The sequence below is a fragment of the Tursiops truncatus genome, chromosome 13 (genome assembly GCF_011762595.2).
Source record: "Tursiops truncatus isolate mTurTru1 chromosome 13, mTurTru1.mat.Y, whole genome shotgun sequence".
In the NCBI taxonomy this organism is placed as follows: domain Eukaryota; kingdom Metazoa; phylum Chordata; class Mammalia; order Artiodactyla; family Delphinidae; genus Tursiops; species Tursiops truncatus.
The window spans coordinates 84,474,803-84,500,545 of record NC_047046.1 but is presented as its reverse complement, the minus strand read 5'-3'; the positions used below and the strand labels follow the sequence as shown (position 1 = coordinate 84,500,545).

At 38.1% G+C, this 25,743-nt stretch overlaps 1 protein-coding gene across 2 annotated transcripts in view; it reads right to left on the bottom strand.

The window, feature by feature from the left end:
* Positions 1 to 25,743, bottom strand: part of ZNF407 (zinc finger protein 407) — a 421,360-nt gene that overhangs the window by 258,210 nt on the left and 137,407 nt on the right. For both annotated transcript variants that reach the window (XM_019937214.3, XM_019937215.3), the window contains exon 4: positions 7,589 to 7,663. In XM_019937214.3, coding sequence (XP_019792773.1) covers positions 7,589 to 7,663 — 75 coding nt within the window. The remainder of the gene's footprint in view (positions 1 to 7,588; positions 7,664 to 25,743) is intronic.

The window sequence follows — 25,743 nt, the reverse complement described above, 5'->3', positions numbered from 1 at the left end:
GATGTAGTGAATGTTTATTGGGAGAATAAATTAATGAATAAATTAGATGTCTTCATTAGCATCCCCCATAATACCTCTTAAGCAAAATTAATTGTTCCCGCTTCTAAAACTTTCTTTTGTATCATTGTGTAGCTTTTCTTTTCACATGTTATGGATAACTGCATAACCTACAATATCTTCTAAAGAACAAGAATCATATAATATCCATGTCTATTTAAATGCCCAGGAATAAAACACACAGAGATGAACGCTCAATAAAATACTAGTTTAAAATTTTAAAATGTTTTAGAAAACAAAGAAAACAATCTTACATTTCTGTAACACACACATACTTCTAACACTTAGACTTTCCCTACTGCTAACATGAAAATCTCCCCTAGAGTAGTAAACATGGAATTTTATCAGCACAACTGTGATGCGCTAAGAGCAGCAGTTACTTCTGACGGAGCAGAGAGCAAGGACCCTGCTATAAAAGTTAAGCAACCCTCCCTTCTTTGGCTGGGGACTACACACCACGTCTGCTCAGCACACTTTAGGAGCAAGCATTCCTCAAAATAAGATAATCTCAAAAAATAAAAAGCACCATTAAAGTGCACTAAATTTTCATACAACAGGGCAAGGACAATTAAAAACATGTCTCATAACAGGGCTGCACACTGCTCGACACAATGCCCCCAAACCACAGGGCTGGAGACACATGTCCTCCCAGACAAATACTGACCCTACTCCACAAAAATTCTCATTGCAAAACTTCCCTTGAATTATGTGAGCTGTGATTTATGTGAGGTTGTTAAAATATACCACTCACATAAAATGGGAATTTCCCATAAGGGAAAAAAGGATGAAACTAGAAATAACAGTAGTAAATAAAATGCATTCCATGAAGTCCATCCTGATTTCTAGAGATGAATTACAATTTTGGCACTGAGCTTCCCAGCAGTAAACATGAAGAAGAAAACTCAATTATACTCACGATTTGCTAGTACTTAAGACCAAAATGACAAGTTGTTTCAGAAAGGCACAACTTTTCCTGGAAGAGAGACCAGAAAGACACTGCCCCCCCACCCCCAGGATCTCACCAGGAAAATATGACATGTGTTCAGGAGCTGCGCCCCTGAGCACGATCTTTACAATAAAGACATGCATTTTATAAGGTTACTTCTTAAAACATTCTGAAATTTAAGTCATTATCATAAAAACTAAGTACAAAATCAGTCAAAATGTTATTGGAGGAAGAAAACAAAACCAATGGGGGCAAAGGAAAGCAGCTCTCTAGGGATGGGACTGATTGAAGGGTAAAACTGAAAGCACATTGAGAAATGAGTAGAAAGAATATTTATTCAGAACAGCAAACTAAATTATAGGACAAATATACAGAATCCAGATATTCCACATAGCTTTGCACTACGCAACTGAAGTAGGAGCAGGGCTACCGTTGCTTCGTGGAAACTGAGGGCCCCAATGAAGTTATGAGCGTGAAAAGCGGGTTTTCTATCCCCTCAGAGATGAGTCATGAGAACCATTTGTAACTAGGTCCAAACACCTCCCCAAAAAGTAAGTTGGAAACTTCAACAAACAAATGAGGAGCTGAGATCCTGATATTCTCACCAATGATGCTAACTTTTGCTAACTTTCACCTGGAAAATTTATAAAGTAAGAATTAGAATATACCCATTTCAGTAAGAAAACATTTGTCATAAAGCAACCATAGAACATCCTAATTATCCATTTAATTTAGAAATACTACCCAAATGCTAACAAGATAACTTCAGTGGAAAATATATACTATCTCCTTATGTACCTTAATAAGTGGTCAGATTAAGTCAGTAAAATATAGAAGAGAGTTTTCTAAAAATAACAACCTTGGCTTTACATGAGTGATGTGACTTCTATCATTCCACATAGAAATAATTATTTAGCAGGGCTGTCTATTCAATCCAACTTTCTTATAATAAAATGATGTAAAATGATCATAGGATACTATTTATATACTAGATGCTGTCTACAGATGGAGAAATGGGAGAAGATGGCGGAAAGGGAGTCCTAAGCTCACGCAAAAGCAATAGTAAGTCACTGAAATATAACAACCTCCCACTCATTAAAATAAGCAATCCGAGATAGAATGAATTGAAATGTTTCTCCTCCATTTTGGCTCAACAGAGTCACTTCTTATATAAATATTTTTTTAAAGCAGAAGGGAGCCCATAGACACTTTTTTTCCCCCAAAATTGGGCCTCATTAAAGAAAAAAAAGCACTAGCCATTGATTAAGAGAAGAACTGAGAGGGGAAACCGATAAGCGAAAAGCAATAAGCAGTGGTGACGGGACAGCAGACCTGAGCCAGAAAACACAACGTGACTGACAAGTGTTATAAAGGACACTCTTCAGAGACGAGGACACTCAACATGGAATGAAATATCTCAATGCATCCATGAGAATAAGCTACCTGTTTCAATGATAAAATAGAAAACAGAATTTACCTTACAGAAATTCACATGGAACAAATATTAAGGAAAATGGTTGATCCTTTAATAAAAGAAAATATAAGCAATAACAACTTAGCCAAAAGGCAAGTTACTTATCTAAAATGGACAATCAAGTGACAACAGCAGGAGCTGATCTCACATTATGAATATAATCCCTTCTAATAGGAAAAATCTGAGTCTACCTAAATATATGTAATTCAGAGTTTTAAAAAATGTATTATTCTCTCAATTAAAAGTAACCTAAGTTTCTAATGAACCCAAGGTATCACTGGCAAAGCTTCAATAACAACTGTGCACGTACACGTATACATGCTTTTCCCAGGAAATGTTTGGGTTTCGGATGACATTCTCATGCTTCAGTATGTATATGTGTAGCTGATTCACTTTGTTATGAAGCAGAAAGTAACACACCATTGTAAAGTAACTATACTCCAATAAAGATGTGAAAGAAAGAAAGTAAGGAAGGGGGGGGGGGGGGGACAGAGAGAGAGAGAGAGAGAGAGAGAGAGAAAGGAAGGAAGGAAGAAAGAAAGAAAAGAAAGAAGGAAGGAAGGAAAGAAAGAAAGAAAGAAAGAAAGAAAGAAAGAAAGAAAGAAAGAGAGAAAGAAAGAAAGAAAGAAAGAAAAAGAAAGAAAGAAAAAGAAAAAGGGTGAGGCTTACATCTAAACTGAGAGACAGAAAACAATGATGATGCCTTCACACAATTTTTACCATATAAATAAAAAAGTTCTTGGGCTTCCCTGGTGGCGCAGTGGTAGAGAGTCTGCCTGCTGATGCAGGGGACACGGGTTTGTGCCCCGGTCCAAGAAGATCCCACGTGCCGCAGAGCGGCTGGGCCCGTGAGCCACGGCCGCTGAGTCTGCGCGTCCGGAGCCTGTGCTCCGCAACGGGAGAGGCCACAACAGTGAGAGGCCCGCATACTGCGCAAAAAAAAAAAGTTTTTGAGAAAGGAGATGAGATAGATTCCAAAAGACTTACACAACATCCTGTCCTATAGCAAGTGCTCATAACAAATTAGAACCACTGTCAGGGCTGCTAGTATTTCTATCCCACACTCAGACTACATAATATCTGGTATATGTAAAAATGAGGGGAAAAGATTTTATTATCAATAAGTTCAAAGATACTGTTAAAAGTAAGATGCCCAATCACAAGTGACAAATGTCTGATAAAGGAGAGAAGCCAACAAAAACATCAGGGCTCAGGAATCTGAAGAAGGCCTGGGGGAAACCCATTCACTTGAACAAATTCACTGGCCAGCCCTGAGCCTGCCCCCAGGGGCCTGAAGATACCCCACAGCTAGGATGACAATAAGGCACAATCTGAGACTTAGAATATTCACAGACTCCTGCAAAAATTGCTTCATTGAAAAAATACTACGGTTTTAATCTGGATATTCATTAATAACTTGAAAAACTAGGTACATTATTTAGCTCTTAGATTCTCAGATATACACATCCAACTTAAAATCCTTTATTGGTAAAACTGGCTTGGGGAGCACATCAGCCTTCCATAGATACTGCCAGTATAGACATTTCCTGATATTGTCCCAGACACCACAAAAGCAATGTATCAGATCAGAAATTCTGAGTGAATCATTTCCCCCTCCTCCTGTTTACACAAGTCATTCAAAGTCCAGCTGATTTCCAAGCACTGAACTACAAATGCTATCTCTTTCTATTGTAATATGCACCTGGCTTTCACATAAGATATACTTATTATGGCTGTTTCAATTGTGATAATTGTGGATAAGCTCGTTTTCTAGATTTCTATTAGAGATTTCAGAGAGTCAGAAAGCTACTTTGGCTAACTATATTATAAAGAGAATTACTTACTTAAAATAAGGAATACTTTAGAATGAACGTGCAAATTAATTGGAGTTTATCATTTTGGAATGTGAACTGAATGTGGCTATATTTAGTTGTTTATATATAAGTGTACAAGACTTCTAAAATATAGTAATATACTACCTTAAAATAAGTTCATGCAAATTTAGGGACAAAAAAGTATGTTCTTACACAAGCCATCACTTCAGGTGTTCACAGAGTCAAAAAATATATATTTGAAATTATCTACTTTTCTGTTGCTAATGACAGTCATGCTGACAAAATTCACTAGTTCATCAAACTATAGTGCAAGAATATGATTTATTTGTAATAAATTATCATTTTTGCATATATCAGTCAAAGCACAAGGCCTAAATACTTGCAAACAAAATGCATTATTAATTTAATTGTCACAGCCTATTTAGCTAACTTCTATTACTATTTGCTATAATATGCAATGCATAAGAGGGGAGAATCAAATTCAAAACATAAAAAGAATAAACTGATTATATTGTCCTAGAGAAATTAAAATATAGCAAGCTTGCAAAACTATGGCCAAGGCATTAATGTTTTAAGTAGGTAAGAAAAAAATGTTTAACTTAATTTAGAGAACAGTTATGCCCAAAATGATGGTTGAATATGCTGATAAAGAGTTTCTTTGTTTCCTAAGACTGTTAAAAGGCATCAATTCCCTCTCCAAGGAATGGAGGAAGGTGGCTGGAAGGAAGGAGCCTTTCGTATTTACCGTGCTAGATTTTGCTACTTAAATCTTAGCCTTCTCCAGCTATGGACGTCTACTGGGAAATTATGCTGCGGCTGAAGCCCTGGTATTCCAACTCAGTATTTCTATCAGGAAGAGAGGATGCCCTATCTATAAACAGATATCATAAACAAGAGGTCCTCTGAAACACAGAATTTTTGGTAGGAAAAACAATTTAGTCTAATGTTGAATGTAGATGAACTCTGCACTTGGACTACTTAGAAGGTAATAACCCAGAAGATGAGGAATACTTTCCCATTTGAGACTCATCTCCTCATTTGAGGACAAAAATCATGTAAAAATTGGAGAAAAAGCTTACCATACCTCAAAGGCTAAAAAAGACATGCAATCTTTCTCTTGCCTCTTTTTAGCCTCTCTTTTTGTATTAGGGACTGAAATGAGTGAAAGCAACAGAGAGTTATCCTGGAACGCACAGGAAAAAGTAAATGGAAAATGGAAAAACCTAAGAATTTTCAAACTCCTAGCACCATATATAGGAGGTATCTACTGTTTTTAAGGTGCTTGGAGGATAAATATATGTTTAAGATGTTGAATTTTTCATTAATATGAAACCATATGAACAGACGTACTCAAATTTTTAAAATTCCTAAATAAAAAGCAAAAATGATACATTTGAGTTCAAAATGTATACGAGTTATATAGTAGGGAAACATTTTATTTTTTACTAATTATCTGATCTAGATTGTTTTCATTCAAATTTATTGTGTGAATAAAACACTCTAAGTACCTATATGTAAAGATTTCAACGTGAGATAATATAATCAGTACACAGAAGAGCACCAGAATTAGGAAAATAACAATTCCAACACTTATTAATGATGAGATATTGAAGAAATTGTTGTATATTCCTGAATCTGTGTTTAGTTCTATAATAGAATAACAATGCACCACTGATAATGTCATATAATGATTAATGAGATAATGCAAATGAAAGCAACAAGAACACAATAACTACAAATGTTTTGTTTCTTAAATACTTACAAAATATAACTTTGACAGGTTCCAAATTACAATTTAAATAATACAAAATCTTTTGAATTTCAAGAATAATGCATTCAGGATCTGTTCAACACATAAATTTTGTCTCAAGTTAAATATAATGTTACAAAGAAAAGCATGAGAAACCAAAAGGCAGAAAGTAGGCATATGTAACATTCCAATATTCTGACACAGTAGTCATGTCCAAACTAAAATGCTAAAGAAAAACAATATGCCACCAATAGAAAAGTCAAGTTAAATTCCTTGTAAACACAGAACATATTGATGAGTATTTTAAATTTTTTAAAAATTTATTAAACATTTACAAACATGGCAGAAGAAGCCCTAGGCTATAGAATGATAGAATAAATTGCATCATGACTGACATTTTCAAATAGTATTTAAAACAAAAGTGTCTAGGAGTGTCTGCAGAATTTCAGATACCATCTTGGAGGATTTGGGGAAAGCTGAAAACCTACCAGGTCTTTGAAGGAGGTGAGAGTGCTTGCACTAGTGCTGAGGGAGCTGCACATTTTAAAGATTTAGAGTTTCAGAAGTAGCCAGGCTCACCTGGTAGCTGACATTGCTGTATTTCAGTTCACCTAATATAATTAAGTCTATGTGATGAAGCTAATTATGATACAGTAGCAAGAAAAAAGAAAACCTGGCAGTTGATGACACAGTAATTGTAGTGTTATTTTTCATGACATGGCAACCGTAGTATTATTTGGAGGATGACACAAGATGTATTTCTTTTTTAACATCAGCAATGTTTAATTCTACAGTAAGAATTCAAAAAATGTTATTTTAAAACCTCAAAATAAAAATACACAAAGTTCAAATGAAAATAGTTTGGTTTTACATATTTATTTTAGCTCATTCTGATGCATTTGCAGAGGTCAATTCCCTCTAATTTAACTCTTCTACTATTTCAAGGTTGTTTCACAAATTCAAATCCCTCAAATCTTTTCAAATATTCTTAGATTGAATTTTCTACAATTAAAATGCAACATTAAATTCTTATTGGAAAAGACGCAGATGAAGAGAACGGACTTGAGGACACAGGGAGGGGGAAGGGTAAGCTGGGACGAAGTGAGAGAATGGCATGGACATATATACACTACAAAATGTAAAATAGATAGCTAGTGGGAAGCAGCCGCATAGCACAGGGAGATCAGCTAGGTGCTTTGTGACCGCCTAGAGGGATGGGATAGGGAGGGTGGGAGGGAGACGCAAGAGGGAGGAAATATGGGGATATATGTATGCATATAGATGATTCACTTTGTTATACAGCAGGAACTAACACAACACTGTAAAGCAATTATACTCCAATAAAGTTGTTAAAAAAAATTCTTATGGGAGAATGGCATAAAATATGATATTCAACAACAGAGTACCACTAATCTAGAACATGACAAACTGACTTGATAAAGTTCTAGGAGTCACCCCACTAAACAAAATCTAAAATGAAAACATAATTATATTAGTTAAATTTTTTAAAAATGGATGAAAATTACCTTTCTTTTGGTGTGCCAACTCCATGTTTTCCCAGTAGATGAGTATTTAGGTGTTTCTTCATTACAAAAGCAACCCTAAAAAAAAAAAAAAAAAAAAAGTTATTATAGAACTAAAACTTAACTCTCTGCTAGAAATACATACTAAATTTTTAAAAAATAGACATGGATTTTATATATAAATATATATATGTAACATGAATATATATCTATAACATGAAAATGCACATTACAATGGCACTAAATTCTAAGCAGAAAGCTTGCATACAGATTAATATACTGCAATACCTGAAAACCAGAAGAAATAGCTGCATTTAAATTCACTGGTTCATTTTCTCACTTGAGTAGACGAACAGGGACCAAACCAATGATTTTAGTTCTTTAGTCACTGTCTTCACTGTCAGTTAGTAAGAAAGATAAAGCAACACCTCAGTATCACATTCCCTGCCCCTTAGTTGATCCCACACTTCAATCATGAAATGAGTTTGAGAAAATGTCATTTTATTAAACATTTAAGGGACTGTAAAAGAGAAAATGAATAGCCTTCATGAAGCTTCCTTAAAAACATGGTAATTATTTGGAGAGGTTTTTTAAAAATGATATGTTTACCATGTCTGCAATACAAGCAAAAAAAAAAAAAAAATGTACTTAAGTGCCCAGAAGGTATCAATAACTAAAACAAGCAAAAAGTATTACCTGACATGCTATCTTATTTTACATACAAATCAGATCACTTAATTCAATTTTGTTGACATAGATATGAAATGGACAGGAATCAGGAGCCAGCGCATAGTGCACCATTCTTCTGCATATATAGAGTACAACACAATTTAATTACGTCGTGTGAGTATTTAAAACAATTTAGATCTCATTCAGAAGCATCAGACTCTCTTGATAAGCAAAAAAATTTTACTATTGTAACTTTAAGTGTAAAAGGGGCTTGCATACGTAATTTTGTTAATTACGTATTACAGCTGTCCTTCATAAAGTTACTAATAGCTGAAAGGCAACAGAATCTATTTGCATATATACATGAAAGGCATGGCATGTGCAAAAATATGATTTTAATTAGCATTCTATGATATGAAGGGCTACAAATCAAATTGGCATGTTATAAGATTCTTACCATTAAACACTGAATTCATCTGGACGTGTTTGCACAAACAGGCAACACAAGACTATAAAGTACTGTGGCCTTATGGAAGAGACGTGTGTCAAAAGCCAAGACAAAAATGTGAATGCTCCTTTTCATGTCTGGTCTATTTTGGTTATTTTCATATAATATTAGGGAACCTCAGTTTTGAGGCTAAAATAATATGTTTGTATTTTTTTAATGACTGAGTCCATTATTCAAGTAATGCATTTGTATAACACTAAAAATAGCATTCATTCTTTTCTCTACACTGAGTAACAATTATGGACAACACATGCTTTACAACTATAAATAACCAATCATACCACCAATCCATAAAATGAAAAAATGATTATTACATACAAAGAATCAAACTGTGATGATGTTAAGTGCTTAACAAAAATTACAGTATAAGATATTCTATATTTGTTTCTGTTTGATTTGAACAAAATAAATAATATTTTTCATTTCCTTAAAAAAGAATACAGCAATAACAACAGTCCATTGAAGTCATAACTTCCCTACTGTCCTCTATTTTCCTATAATTAAAAAAACATAAAGCTAATAGCAAAGAGCAAAGGTTAAGAACCCAGAGTTGCAAAGCACAGCTTATTTATATGACCAAGTATAATTTAAGAGATCTGAGCTTAGAAACCACAGTGTAGCTTTTAAAAGACAAAAATTTTATTAATTAAAATGTTTCAGGTTTAAGAAGTAAAACAAAAATATTACACTGCACAGGGGAACAAACTAAAGTACACAGAGAAGGAAAGCTTCTTCTTATAATTTAACATTCTGACATAATCTGCTGGATGTCTATAATACTAAATTATCTACAGGAATAACAATTTTTTATTATTATGGGGAAGAATTTACAATACTAAAACACAGCTCAATTGTAGTCAAATGCAAAATATTTATTCATCCAAAACCCGACATAAAGTAACTATAAATTCTTTTAATTTGGTCTAACTGAAGTATGTGTAGTGTAAAAGTCTCAACATCATCTGCAGTGAAACAATATAAGCCAAGCATGACCGACTAAAATAAACTTCCCAACCTCCATGGATAATAAGATTGCCAGTAATTTGTGTTTACTGAACGGAGACTATCCTTCACTGCCACCATAAGAGTATTAATATTTTAACATAATAATGGTTGTTTTGGAAAGTTTATAATCTAGATACCACCAGAAATAAAACAAAAATAATCCTGAATCTGAAAAGCTATACAACTGAAATGCCTTGCTCCCAATGAGCACACGTGACTTAACACTTTGCTTGTTTCCATTCATTCACTGGTGACTATGTACCAGCCATGGGCAGGTTCTGCATGTAGGATACAAAATCAGACGGTTAAAGTCGCGTCTTCACGGAGCCTCCCTTCTATAACCTGTGGCTTCTCATCAGGACGAAGCAGCAGCACTCAGCCTGCCACGCTCCCGCACGGACTCCCCTAATCATGTGTACACAAGCTAATGCGTATGCTAAAAGCAGGACCTACCCTAGACAGGAACGGTCTAGGCAACTGTGGTACACAGGTGATCAAACAAAGAGAAGTCCCTGCCTCGGAAACCGTAAAACCTAGTGAGGGAAACAGATGACAAGAACAAAAGCTACAATACAGAGCATCTTAAAGAGTGAAGAAAAGTGGTGGGAGAAAAAACAAAATAGAGAAGGAAGAGCTGAAACCTCAACAGGGGATCAGCATTTTACATTTGGGTGGCTCAGGACTGCAGTGGCGAGCTGGGTATTCCACCAAGCAGGGGGCAGCAGGCCACAGAAGGAAGGGCAGCCACGGAGCCCTGGGGCACGAGCCCGTGGGGCCGTCCGCAGTGGAACGCGGAGCAGAGGAGGGACGAGGTGGTGGCCGGGCACTGGGGGAGGTACCAAGCTCCTAGGCCACACAGTCTGGGCTGGCACTGAGTGAGAAGGAAAGCGTCGCAGGCGTCTGAACGGAGGACAGATGTGCGGGACTCGCGTTTTAATAGAGTCCTCTAGCTGTTCTGTTTAGCACAGACTGTGGGGGCAGGGGAAGGGGGCGGTGTGGGGACACAGAGAGAGGGAGGAACTAACTGGCCCTTGCAATAATCCAGGCAGAGGTGACAGTGCTTTGGACCGAGGGCCGGCGGTAGAGAAGAGATCTGGTCAAATTCTAGACACGTATTTGTGATTAGAACCAAACATTTCCCTAGGGACTGCACATGGAGTCTGGAGGAGAGGAGTCAAAGACAACATCAAAGATTTCAGCCCGGGAAAAACTGAGCTGGTCTGAAGGAGAACATCATTTTAGGACATGTTCAATGAGGAAGCCCACTGACATCCAAGACGGGTCTCTAACAGGAGGCTGAATCTACTGGTCTTGAGTTCAAGGGCAAGATTCACGCTAGAAATATATACTCCAAAGCTATCCATCTGGCAAGTGCCTAACAATCTAAAGGAACACCTTGAAATAATAAAAAGTAGTATTGTTTAAAGTATGATTGATTTCCAAGTATCTATAACTGCCAGAAACAGCATCATTTGAAATTGTTTTTGGTGTCAAAAGAACAACACAACAGTAGCATTTGCAAACTAGCTACAGATTTCTACTTTTTAGTACAAACATTTCAGATTTGAACTCCTAATTTTAAAATAATTTTTCTTACACTATATGGAGATAGAATACAAACCTCTTCCTTCAGCCCCTCAGATTTTCTCACTGCAGAATTATTTCACTTGTGAGTCACGAAAGATTATCTGACTCACCTATGAAAGCAAATACAATACAAAACCGTGACTACAGAGAACAGGATGTGAAAAGCAGGAGACACCCAGAGCCACAGCACCCTTGCACTCCCGCCTCACACAGTGCAAGGCAGGGTGCTCAACTCAGGGGCCAAAAGTCAGGTTTGCACAGGCTGTGCTTCTCCTGAACTCAAGGCAAGAGAAGCAGCAGCAGCAACAGCAGCTTCCCTGAATTTTTATGTTGTTTGTTTCCCTCATCTGTCGAATAAGGTCAGATGCTCCTGAAAGACAGGCCTATAAGATACAATATCCAACTCCTCAAAAATTTCTGATGATCAGGTCCATGTAGGCACTATAGGTTACAGGAAAGAAAGTGCATTTGCTGCTAAGAAGTTAAAATCTAAACACAATAAGTTAAAAGAAAATTTCTAAGAACTCATTACTATCTGACTATGATGCGTGCACAGTCACTTATCCTTTTAGTCTTAATGAGGGATCTGTAGTAATCCACCCATTTCTCCCAGCTGGTCCCCCTCTACACCAGTGCCACACACCTCACAAACAGCTTGTCAGAGCACAGGGGCCACACAGTGAAAAGCTGAGTGGACCAAACAAGAATATAATTGACAGTTTTTCATCACTGCTGAAGAAGCAGAAAATTTTAAAAAACAACAGCAAGCTGCAAGGTTAGCCGGCCAAGGCTACCTGAGGAACAAGAAACAAAGCCCTCGCAAGCAGACGCTTGTGGCCGTGTTCTTGGTCAAGGCTGGTTAACTCCTCAGGTTGGGTTGACCATGCAGCATTTGTCCCCCTGGTAGCACTTCAAGTACAAGTGAGAACAGGTGACTCCTGTCAGGGCTCTGCCATTTACGGCTCCTGTAACTTTGAGAATTTTAAGAACACTCTCCGAGTAGCAGTTTCCTCAGTTGAAACATGAGGAAAGCAATACTTCATAGGAGTTTTGTGAGAGTTAAATAAAACAACATAAACACAATGTGGCATAAGGAGCAGATAAAGACAACTTAATAAATAATAGCTAATATTAGTACTGCTATTTTTAGAATAGTGTCCGTGACACAGTTACATCTAGAAAAAAAATAGTTTAAGGATTTCAGCTCTGAAAGCCTCCATTCCTTTGAGCCAGTTCAGATAGCATCTTAACTGATATGCAGAACAACTTAAATGAAATTTCAGCAGATGCAGCAAGACTACCTAGAAAATCAAGATGCAAAGATCTGACAAGTCTACCACGTCAAACAACAGTGCCTACCTATGTGAAAGCCCCTGACCCGAGATGTAAATTCGATACCCATTTCTGTTTACACTAATCCCCAAGAAGGCGGCTGGGGCCAGGAAAGAATAATGCACTCCACAACTGAGCGATAGCAACAAGCAAAGAATAATGGACCATCACACACATCCAAATGTCCAGCAACCCAAGGTTCTGTTTTGTCCCTCTTGATAGTTTTGAATTTGAATGGTAAAAATAAAAATTTTAACTAACTTGGAGAAAAAAATGGCCTGAATGAGTGAAAACTCTAAACTTTGAATTTTGATATATCTTTAAAAGAAACTCATATTTGGTTTTTTCAAAGTGTTTATACATATATTCTAAATCCTAGAATCTCATAAGAAAGCAAATCTACACAAAAACTGCATCACCAATAATCCTGTGTCTGCTGTCAGAACTTCAGAGACAGCCCTATAAAAGAGCCCACCGTTCTGAGCTTTGCGTAACCAAGTCACGCTTTGGACCTACTCCTCCACCACAATCCCTTCACTTTCCCTTCTGGCCTCCACAAAAGGCCCTCACCTTCCTACCAGGTGCAGAACTCAGGGTTCCTAGTAATCCTCCAGGTGCTAATATAGATGCAGCAGACACTCGGGAAGAATACCTCACAGGTGATACCCAACCTTCTTCCCTCTGAAGTAAGATGGAGCCAAGATGGTATTGACAGTTAAGGAGTATAACTCTGGAAATAAACTCCCTGGGTTTCCATCCCTGGGCCACCATTAATTCTCTCTGTAAACTGAGACCTGTTATTTAACGAGGTGCCTTTGGTTCCTTCTCACATAAGATGGAATGGTGGTCATGAGGGTTACATGATTAATGCCTGGTGCCTGACACACTCTTAGCCTCATATAAACCTTTGCCACTTTTAGCGATTGAGCACCCCAGGCTCGAAGGTTCAAGAAATAATGAACACCCCCAATATTCTACCTCATTCCCACTGGCCAGTGCCTCTCGAGTACTGGGCACCACGTTAGCAGGAAGAGCATGCCTACCCTTCTGTGAATCTGTATAGGAACACTATGCTCACAGGAACTACAATGCCATTCAGTGTGATTCAATTCAAACACTAATTAAAAGATTCACATGTTTTAATAAGCAAGCACCAGGGACCCAAAAATAAATAGCATTCAGACCTAACCAAGGAACAGACAGGAGAAAGATGAACGACGATAGAACAGCGTCAGGCGCAATGACTGAGGTAGCAGGTACGGAGAGAGCAAACAGCAGGAGCTTCTAGAAAAGTTCCAACGAAGTCTGGGAGCAGAATGGTTAAACTGGCTTGTGGGCACAGATTCCAGGCGCATGGAACAGGACGTACAGTTTGGAACAAAATAACAGAGAAAGGTCAAGAAACATTGCTAGAGAATTAAGTGAAAATTTGAGACAACAAAGAAAACAAGCAGAATTCTCATTGTGAAGGGTCTTATAAATCATGCCAAAAACTTCAGATTTTATCCAGATTCTCAACATTGCCAAATATCCTACAGATGACTGTTCTGCAGAATGTTAACAGTGATGTTACCCAAAGACGTAGGGATGGGGGGTGGTATGGAATAAGACTGGACAGGCCCAGATCAGAGAAGTAAACACTGCAGACTTCAAGTCAGGGCGGCGCTGGTGAGCGCTGGGCACCAAGCGAGGGAGGAGGACTGGACCACTTTCTCTACACCTGCTCACCACTAAGTACCTTCCTCAGAGCAGATCTATGCACATCTCCTAGAACTGCGTCTTCAGGATTTAGAAAACGCCGCCGTAGAGTCAGAGGAATTTTGAGACTGGGACATAAAAATGACTGGCTCACACTTCATACGGCACAGGTTTTGCAGTCAAGCAGCACTGAGATCAGATCCTGAGTCTACCACTTACCGTATGGGTGATCCTGCACAATTCTTTAAATCACACGAATCCTCTGCTCCCTAATTTGTAGTGTGGGGATCATCACACTTACCTCAGAAAGTTATAAAAATGCATTACTTGGCACAGTGGCTGTTACACAGTCATCATTCAAGTTTTAGATACACAAAAATATATTATCTATAATGTGATTTGACTTTTGGAGCAAATGCCCCTTGTTATTAAAAATATATAGAAATTGCTACCATTTTGCTTGATATGTCTGTTTTATGATTAATAAGGTATTACCACTCTGAAAACGTCCTTAAATGAATAGATTATTTTTATACTATAGTTTTACAATAATTTCAATTATTTAATGGTATCGGTATAAAAGACAGATGAATTATAGATTTTCAGTATTGCAGTAAGTGTGCATTTCTCCTACTGACTCTACATCACAAGAGCAATGGCTTCTGAAAGATGTCCACCTCCACATCTCGCGAAACCTGTTAGGTTACGTGGCATGCAAATGGAACTACGGTCACTGAACAGCTGGCTTTAAAATAAGAAAACTACTCTGGAGTATCTGGGTGGACTCAATGTAATCTGTGTCCTTAGAAGTGGAAGAGGCAGACAGAAGAAAGGAGGCAGAGAAAGGGGGATGACTCTGAGGGCAGGGTCACAGAGATGCTATGCTGCTCAGCTGGAAGGTGAAGAATTGGACCAGGAGCCAAGGAATGCACGTGGCCGCTAGAAGCGGACACTGTGTGAATATCCTGCTTCCTAACAACCAGCTCCCAGCGGCTGCGGGGCTCACTGACGAAGCTTACCCATCTCAGTGATTACAAGGAGTGCTGCAGGATGGCAGTGTTCTAATTCTATCACGCCTTCGACATTTATTAGCTGGCATTCTTCTATAAAGAACCTCAGGATTTTGCCCTTGTCTGTCCCATCTGCTCTCTCTAGCTCTCTTTCAAGAGCACTTTAAATGGACTCTGGGATTTTCACTTTTATGCCATGCTTCATAATCAATTATCATAACTATGCTTTGTAATTCTCATACTATCCCCAAATTGGCCACTGGAAGCCCCTTAAAGCTGGCTTCTATGTCCTTTTGACATCACTCCTCTTAGCGTTCAGGCTCTTCCTTACTTTCTAGCAGAAGATGTTCCAGGCTCACCATGTCCTTCCCCTGCTGTAGACCTGGATCAGCCCTGGTTTCTTAGAGTAAGGAGTGGTATTTACAAGGCAAGACCTAGATGCTAGCTATGACAGCTGCTGTTTGGAATATCACTGGGTCCAAGCCCTCTCAATATACAAAGGTAGGAAATAAATCAACGAACACAAATAAATAACCATATGGCAGGCAGGAAAGGAAACAGAGAAGATCTCAACTGTAATGGCCACACTTGGTACATGAGCATTCATCGTAACAATCAATCATATCTTTTCATTATTCTACAATACTTTGTAGTATATTTTCAAGTGGTATACAGATACATTTCTGTAAACAAATCATATTTTATCCATAGAAGCAAAACTTTCTATCCAGATAATTCTTTTCTGTGAATCATTAAGGTGTAAACATACTGCTCACTATTACTTTCTTAAACTCTAATAACTTGGCTTCTGGTGCGAGTTCTTCTAACCCATTTCTGAGCACTTCCTGCTTCTCACTGTTGTCGATTCTGGTTCCTCCTCTCATCCTCTTACGGTGACACTTTTATTCGTATACAGTCTTATTTCAAAGGTATAGTTCAATTGCTGGGCTTCAGTGCATAACCTCTTTTTGAGTGACGGACATCTCCACCCACGGCCTTTGCAAGGGCCCTTCTTCTTGTCTGAATTGCTGATACCTTAAAACATATCCAACACTCAGTCATGATCTTCCCTCACTAAGGGGCTGCTCCAGACCTCCCTAATTCTACCAACTGTACCAGCTTCCCAATTTAATAATCATATTCTCGTGTTTATAAGTCATCAACTGCTTCTTCACAACTGCTCCCTCTCAAGACCGTACTTCTCTCTCTACTGTAATTACTCTAGACCAAACCATTTTATTGAAGTGCTATAGCTTCAAGATGCTCTCCATTACAGTTCACCCTATATACCGCCATCACCCAATCTTCCTATAAGTATGTTCCTACTGCAGCTTAGCTCATAAACACTTTATGCTTCCCTGTCTGAACTGAATGAAGCACCAAGTCCTAAGCAAACACATTAGTCTTCAATAGTCATTCTGGACCAGTTATTCCAACTTCTGGACGTACCCTCAAGAAAGAACCTTAAATGAAGGCCAAAAAAAACAGTCCAACAAAAAAATGAAAACACCCTAAGTGTGCAATAGTAGTGGCATTATTAGAATATTATGCATCAATAAAAGATACAGAATGTTTCTCAGGAGATATTAGATTTAAAAGGGAGAAAAGTACTACATACAATGTAATCCCATGTATATATACGTATGTGCCTTTTTGTTTTCTCACATATACACATACAAATATATATAAAGAAAAGCAAATACCAGGCAAATTCGCTCTGATATGAGATCTAGTTTTAGATTATTTATATTCTTTGTTTTTCTATAATAAGTAAAAATTTTTGAAGCAAAATGATGCTTCATATTTTACACAGCATGTTTTATGTTTCCTCAATGGCTCCGCATAACCGAATGAGTAAGTGGTGGAGGCATTATCAGCTCAACCCGAGAGAAGAGGGAATTGAGGCTCAGAGAAGATAAGTGACTTTGACTTTTTCAAGAAAATGTGGCAAAGGAGCTGAAAATGCAAAAGTAGGATTCATGCCTGGTGACCTTTATATAGAGCTCTTCCCACCATTCCACACCCCCTGACTAATGAAAGATTATACCCTCATGGAAAACAAGAAAAAAGAAAAACTACAGAAATAAAAGGGTTCACAAATAAAATCATTACAGTATATTCAACGCTGTTCTAAATGAGTACGAACCTTTCTAAACTAATGAGTGAAAAACCAAGTAGCTGATATTGGACAGATTTTTTTTTTTAAATTCACCAAGATTAGAAAAGTGCTCATAATATTTAAAAAGAAAATATTTATCATATGTTGAAGGTACAAACTAAAAATTAATGACCTGTGAAACAGGTCAGACAAAAATAAATATGTACAGTCAGTTAACAAGTATAATTATGCTTAGAAATAAATATAAAGATGCTGATCATTATTAAATGAACACCCAATTGAGATAAACTGCATTGGTTTTATTATCAACAGAAATCAAGATAAAATAAAATATTTTACCCTCAAAGTGTTGGAAATCAAGATCATGCTAATATTAGTGTGATAACGTAAAATACGTTGTACAATGTTTTAAAAACCTAAGTGAAGCACTAAACCTTCATTTACGTAATACATAAAATAAAATACATTATATATCATCGTCAACATATTTGAAAGCAGCTTCCAATTACACTGTTCAACCATGACTTCATGGAAAAATTTTTCTCATCCACTTATCTTACCTATAAATGAGCACATTAACTTACAGGAACACAGAAAAACCTGAAGTTCAAATGAATTCTAATCTGTCCAAAAATTTACCTTGCAAATAAAGGAAAAATCTACAATTCCGTGATATTTGTTTACTCCAAATTCAGAAGTTAACAGGTATTAAATAATACTTAAAAACTACATTTCTCAAACTCTTTCACCAAATCATTGCTAGGCCAGACCAAGTATGTCTTCCATTGTTTCTGAAGTATCTTAAGGCATAATTTCTCAGAATGCTATTGCCTTTTTTGGTTATAATCACCACATAGAACCGACTACTTCCACATTTGAAATGTTTATCCTTGTAATTTTACATAAAGAAACTCCCTTCAAAAACAAATTATCAACATCCCAAAATTTAGAATTACCGAGAATCCTTTAAAATTATAATTTTAATTTTCCTATATGGCTCTGCTTCTCCATGAAAATAAATGCTATTATGTTTATTGAAAATCCCCATGGAGAAACAAAACTTGGAAATTTTTGTTCACTCACAAGAAACAAAAACTTTTCTAAGTGTCACATGTCTCCTGAGAGTAAGCATTCTGTGTCCAAAAACTAGCAGTGAGCTTTTAGATTTTATAAAATGTTAGCGAAAGCAATCAGAAACAGCCTTCTGAGAAAACTATGAGGTAGTGGCACAAACACAAACACACTCACACACCATTTCCTGCACTACAAAAAGGAGGAAGGGGAGACCTTCAGCAAGTTACTACTCCTTATTTCTAGAGCTGATCTTGTCAATTAATGCAATTATTAGTATTGTCAGAACTATAAATATTACACCCCCAAAACCTTAATATTACATTGTAGACTTCCAAATATTAACTACATTCTTAACAATAATGAAAGCAATCACATATTCAGGTATTTTTTTTTGTTTTGCTTGTTTGTACAGAGGGAGATTGCCAACCTCTGTTCTGAGTGTTTACATCTACCAACTTAGTTAACCCTTAAAACAACCTAACTGATGGATGAAAAGCATGAGGAGCTTTAAATATACTTTAAGTAACTTAATCTACTTTAAGCAACTCCTCTGAGGTTGCACAGCTAGTGAATGGCAGAGCTGTGATCTGAACACAGGTTGTCTGATCAGAGCCCATATACCGTACTTGATCACTAAATCGTTCTTTCACTCTTCACCTTATAAATTATAATTAAGGTATTAGGCCTTATTTCAGGTGTCTGCTGCATTAGTTTGTTTGCTTTTTTAACTAAAAAGTCTCCTGCCAAAACAAGTAAGGAAATAAATAATGTAAGTGTATTTTATTTCTGAGTTCAAGAAACAACACGGGTTAAGCAGGATATTTTTTAAATGATGAAATGGAGAGGCAAAAAGCTGGTCTAATCTAGGGTCTGAAATTAACAGTAACTTGACCTTGGTTCAGATCATAACAATGAAACATAAGGCAAAATGAAATCACTGATACCTAAATTTTGAAAAAAGATACAATGAGTTTAGTAAACAACTGTATTAGTGACAAACTACAGAATAAGGATTTCCATAACCAGTGAAATGATACGTAGAAGGGGAAGCAAAAATTAACACTGTTAGACATGTTCAAACAGTCCCAGTGTGACAAGGAAGGAAGGAAGGAAGGAAGAGGTGAGACAGAAGACTCTGAACGTGAGCTATATGCACTGAAAACCTTCCCAAGGAGCCCTTTACCTGGAGCTACCTAAACCCCTCTGAAGGTGGCAAACAAGGGTGGGAGCTCCGGTTACTGTTAGATATAATCCTGGGAAAGGAAACTGTTAATACGGTCAACAGAAATCCGAATACATGCAGCACCCTAGGGAAAAGTGCAGTCCAAGGCCCAGAGTGCAGCCTGGGGCTGAGTCCAGCCATACCGTGACCGGATGAGGACACCACCTCTCCTCCCCAGGGCTGCTGTGACATGACATGACAGGAAGTGTGGCAGGGCTTCTGGGAGTGCCAGGAGCAAGCGAGCCCTCAGGAACTGTCAGCTGACTTTACAGTGATGATGAAGACTAGGGTTCCTCCTAGAACAGGAGGAAGAAGAGGACCTAGCACAAGCACTGGAGCTTTGCACGGTGCATGGGACTCCCTGAATCCCCAGGTCTTCCTTCTAGGATGTGAAGATTTCCTCATAGGGCTGTGCAAGGGGTAAAAAATAAAAACTAAGAAAGTATACCATTTTGGAGAGTGAATACTACGTGTCAAATAGAGTAATAAACATTTGCCAAGGATTATCAGATATATGGCATTACTGACCTCACTTTCCAAATAAGAAATTGGGGTATAATGAAATTGAATACAGCAATGGAAATATTTCTGTAAAACAGTATATAGAAACCTATAGTAAAGTACCTAGATACTGCAAGAAATGCAGTAAGTCTCAATAAATGATTGCTATTAATAAATTAAGAGTCTCTTCCTATCCAAGCATATAATTCTGGTATTGTCTTTATTGATTAAATGTGCAAGAGCTATAATACACAAGGGTGTTTATGTCAAGGAGTAAAACAGCAATCAATAAATTCACTGAAAAAGGGATTTCCATTTTTACATGTGATTTGTCTTCAAATTTCTTCCGGGATATTTTGTGTAAACTGACAATACAATAACATGAAATTCAGGCACGTCAGGGAGGGGGTGGTGACCACTCCCTGGTTCCTGTCCTGTGCGAGAGGAAACTGGAAATGGCTGAGCCCACAGGGGCCAGCAGTTGCTTCAAAGCCTCACACATGATCTAACACTCAGTAAGAAATATTCTTTGGTAATTTCCATTAGAGAAGGAGCCCGTGTGAAGTGCTAAACTGTCCAAAAGCACTATTTCCAAGACTTCGTAAAGGCACTTGTGGTTTAATGGCAATTTTGAGTTGGGGGACTTTTGAATGTATTACTTTCAAAATATTATTTGGCTAACAAGAATATTCAAGTTGCAATTTGTGTGAAAATGAATTGAAACTAGTCATACCAATTCAATATGTTTATCCAAACCAATGTTTTTTGAGCTATTTATAAATAAGAGCCAAAAACTGAGATCTCAGAATGATAAAATCTACTTTTGAACTCACTTGGCATGAACACACCATCATGAGATATGTGCAGATAAGGGTAATCTGTATCTTACATCAAGGTTCACACATAGTTAAGATAAATATCTTTTGAGGAACATAATTAAACAAAAAATTAGAACACAATAGAATGCATTTAATAATAAAATTTTATGGAACAGAATTTAATCTTTATTTAATGATTCATCAAGCATATCAAAAACATGGAGTGTTTCAGGGAGATAATCATCATCATCAATTACTGCTGCATTGAAGAGATGCAGAAGTGTCAATTAATAAGAGTTCTGGGTGACTTACTTTCCCATAACAATTTATAATAAAATGAACTAAGTGAACCAACTGAAATAAGAAACACTCAGAAATTTTTTAAATAATAATAAATTCAGGATTATTTCCTTTCCCTTTTTTAATCCCCTTATCTAAAATAAGATGTGTTAACAATGTTACTTTTACAACTCATTATTTCAGCCACAGACAGCAAAGAGAAAATGTGAATTAGACAGAAGAAGAATGAATATCCCTCAAAGATGAAAACTGGCTTGTGTGTCCTCTGCAAGGGATGGGTCAAGGTTGACTGTCTACTGGATTGTGCATCACATTAGGTAGAAGCAGAGCATCCTTTCTGTCTAGATGAGATATTAAATGCAGGTGAAGACGATGTACACTGGTGCAAATTCGGCAAGGGTAGGGTCCTGGGGCTCTGCAACATGATGACACGGATAGACCAAACCACACTTCCCGGAATTCCATGCCCGAGAGGTACCCATGTGGGGACTGCCAGGAGAGAGTCTGGTGAGACATACAGAGGGCAGAAGTGGAGCCACGGCTCATGGGTATTGTCATTTATCCCCTGACTGTCGTAAGGCAACAACAAACTCTACTCCCCACAACCAGGGGCCTCGTCAGCCTCCCTGACTCCTGGTACAGCTGCATATGCTTAAGCAACAGAGAAAGAGGCCAGCTGCTGCAAAAACCACCACCAGCCCTCCTGGCCCCCAACGTCAGAGACAGGGAAAACATTCAGGGGATTCCATCTGTCCTCCAGGGCTCCAGCTCATGCTTGTGGGTTCCATCTTACCCTTGTTCCCCCTAATGTACATGCTTCCTCACTTCTCAACAGCCTACCCTGTACATTTCAACCTCCAACATCAGATGCAATGACAACACCTTACAGAGACTGGTTGAAAAGCTCCCATTGAGGTGTAAGACCAAATCCCTGTAAGGAATCCCTTAACTTTATTCACAACCCACACACCCACACACACACACCCACCCCCACCCCCACACACACACACACACAGTAATATACATCACAGTGATTCCAAATGCCTGACTGATCAGAAGTTACAAGACGGAGTGATAGAGATTTACCCTTCCCCAAGTGAAACAACTAAAAAATTAACAACATACATGAAATAACAATTTTTAAGACACAGGACATCAGGCCAAGAAAGTGATCTGAGAGAGACAGCTGTCGGACAGTGTAACGAGGTGGGGGAAGGCAGCTGGAGAGAAGCAGAGTCCCTGACTTGATACGAAATGAGACGGCATAAAAACCAAGCAGCTGGAATTCACAGGACAGAGTACAGAGAAGAGAGACCCTACACATACAGAGAACTGAAGATCTGCAGGGGGAAGGCGTGGAGCATTCAGCTAATTATTGATCAAGCTGATGTATGAAGAAACTACACAATGGCAATGTAGGAACCCACAGAAAAGATCAGAAGGAACAGCACACCTCAGTGCTCACACAGAAGCACTTTCTGCAAGCCTGTGCAGAAAGGTCAGCCTCAGTAGTAGAGAACAATTAGCCACAAACTAAGCACTGTTAGAATCTGCTCAAAAGTAAAGCACAAAATGTGAAACTTTTTTCAGCTGAGTTAACTGCATCCCAGAACGAGGTTCAAGAATATGTACTGAAATGCAAAATAAATATTAGCAACAGAGTAAAATTCGTAACAACTAGAATAAGATGAAAAATTACCACTCAGGGAAGTAAGAAAATATGACTCACATAAGGAGAAAAATTAATCAACTACAACCAACCCGAAACAGACAGGATGTTAAAATTAGCAGACAAGGATATTAAAACTTACTCTAGATGAATACCAAATGATCAAAAAGATAAGAGAGATGGAAGTTATAAAAAATGCAAAGCAAACATCTAAAGCTAAAACCTATAATGGGAGAGATGTATTCACTAGATGAGAATAATAACAGTTTTGACATGCAGAATAGAGGACAAGAAGAAATCAGGATAGAAATTTTTTTAAAAATTAAAGCACAGAGAAAAAGAATTTTTAAAAAATGAAAACAGAATTAGTTGTCAATTTTAAGCAACGTAACTGCAATGTCTAAAAATGCAACTGGAAGAGAGAAATAATTTTAGGAATCGTGACCAAAAATCTTCCACATTAAATGAAAATTATAAACCCACAGGTACAAACAGCTCAACAAACTACAAATAAAGCAAACATAAAGAAAACCAATGATAAAGAGAAAATCTTAAAAGTAGCCAGAGAAAAAGAAACATATTATATACAGAGGACCAAAGGATAACAGTAGATTTACAGACACAATGCGAGTAAAGAATGAAGACCAAAAGAAATGGTAATTATTTTCATTTAATATCTTACAGCATTTACAAAGAACATCTCACAGTGCATTACAAGTCTAAATGTAAAATCTAAAACTATAACTCTTCTGGGGGAAAATACAAAAGAAAATCTTTGTGACCTTGAACTATGTAGGCAAAGATTTCTTTTTTTTTTCTTTACAAATAAAAGGGAAACCATGATTTGACTAAATATGCTTTATTTTAGTATTTACGTCTATTCTTTTTTAATTTTATTTATTTTTATTTATTTACTTTTTATCCAACATTTCTTGGATATTACAGTTAAAGCAAAATCCAAAAAAGAAGAAATATATGAATTTAATAATATCAAAATATTAAAATTCTCCTCTTCTAAAGAGAATAAAGCCACAGACGGGGAAAAAATATTTGCATATCACATATTTGATAAAGGACTTGTATATTAAAACACAAAAATTGAAAAAGTCAACATGGCACCCTGATTATTAAGTAAAAAAAATTTTTTTAATAAAATAATTTCTATTTCAACATAGAAGCTGTTAGATAGTAATACACTGGAAGTAGTACAGCATTGAAATTAAGTTGGTAAGATGGCGCAAGAGTAAGACGCAGAGATCACCTTCCTCCCCACAGATACACCAGAAATACATCTACACCTACAACAACTCCTACAGAACACCTACTGAATGCTGGCAGAAGACCTCAGATCTCCCAAAAGGCAAGAAAGTCCTCACATACCTGGGTAGGGCAAAAGAAAAAAGAATAAACAGAGACAAAAGGATAGGAATGGGACCTGCACCAGTGGGAGGGAGCTGTGAAGGAGGAAAGGTTTCCACACACGAGGAAGCCCCTTCGCGGGTGGAGACTGCGGATGGCGGAGGGGGTAAAATTCGGAGCCGCGGAGGACAGCACAGCAACAGGGGTGCGGGGGACAAAGCGGGGAGATTCCCGCACAGAGGATCGGTGCCGACCGGCACTCACCAGCCCGAGAGGCTTGTCTGCTCACCCGCCGGAGCGGGCGGGGCTGCGAGCTGAGGCTCGGGCTTTGGTCGGAGCGCAGGGAGAGGACTGGCGGCATGAACACAGCCTGCAGGGGGATAGGGCTCCACGGCTGGCCGGGAGGGAGTCCGGGGAAAAGTCTGGACCTGCCGAAGAGGCAAGAGACTTTTTCTTCCCTCTTTGTTTCCTGGTGTCCGAGGAGAGGGGATTAAGAGCGCTGCTTAAAGGAGCTCCAGAGGTGGGCGCGAGCCGCGGCTAAAACCGCGGACCCCAGAGACGGGCATGAGACTCTAAGGCTGCTGCCGCCGCCACCAAGAAGCCTGTGTGCGAGCACAGGTCACTCTCCACACCTCCCCTGTGCAGCCCGCCACTGCCAGGGTCCCGGGATCCAGGGACAACTTCCCCGGGAGAACGCACGGTGCACCTCAGGCTGGTGAAACGTCACGCCAGCCTCTGCCGTCGCACGCTCGCCACGCACTCCATGTCCCTCCCTCCCCCCGGCCTGAGTGAGCCAGAGCCCCCGCGTCAGCGGCTCCTTTAACTCCGTCCTTTCTGAGCGAACAACAGATGCCCTCCAGCGACCTACACGCAGAAGTGGGGCCAAATCCAAAGCTGAGCCCCGGGATCTGTGAGAACAAAGAAGAGAAAGGGAAATCTCTCCCATCAGCCTCAGGAGCAGTGGATTAAAGCTCCACAATCAACTTGATGTACCCTGAATCTGTGGAGTACATGAATAGACAACGAATCATCCCAAATTGAGGAGGTGGACTTTGAGACCAAGATTTATGATTTTTTCCCCTTTTCCTCTTTTTGTGAGTGTGTATGTGTATGCTTCTGTGTGAGATATTGTCTGTATAGCTTTGCTTCCACCATCTGTCCTAGGGTTCTATCCGACTGTTTTTTTAATTGTTTTCTTTTTATTTCTTTAAAAAAAATTTTTTTCTTAATAATTTTTTATCTTAATAACTTTATTTTATTTTATCTTACTTTATTTTATTTTATCTT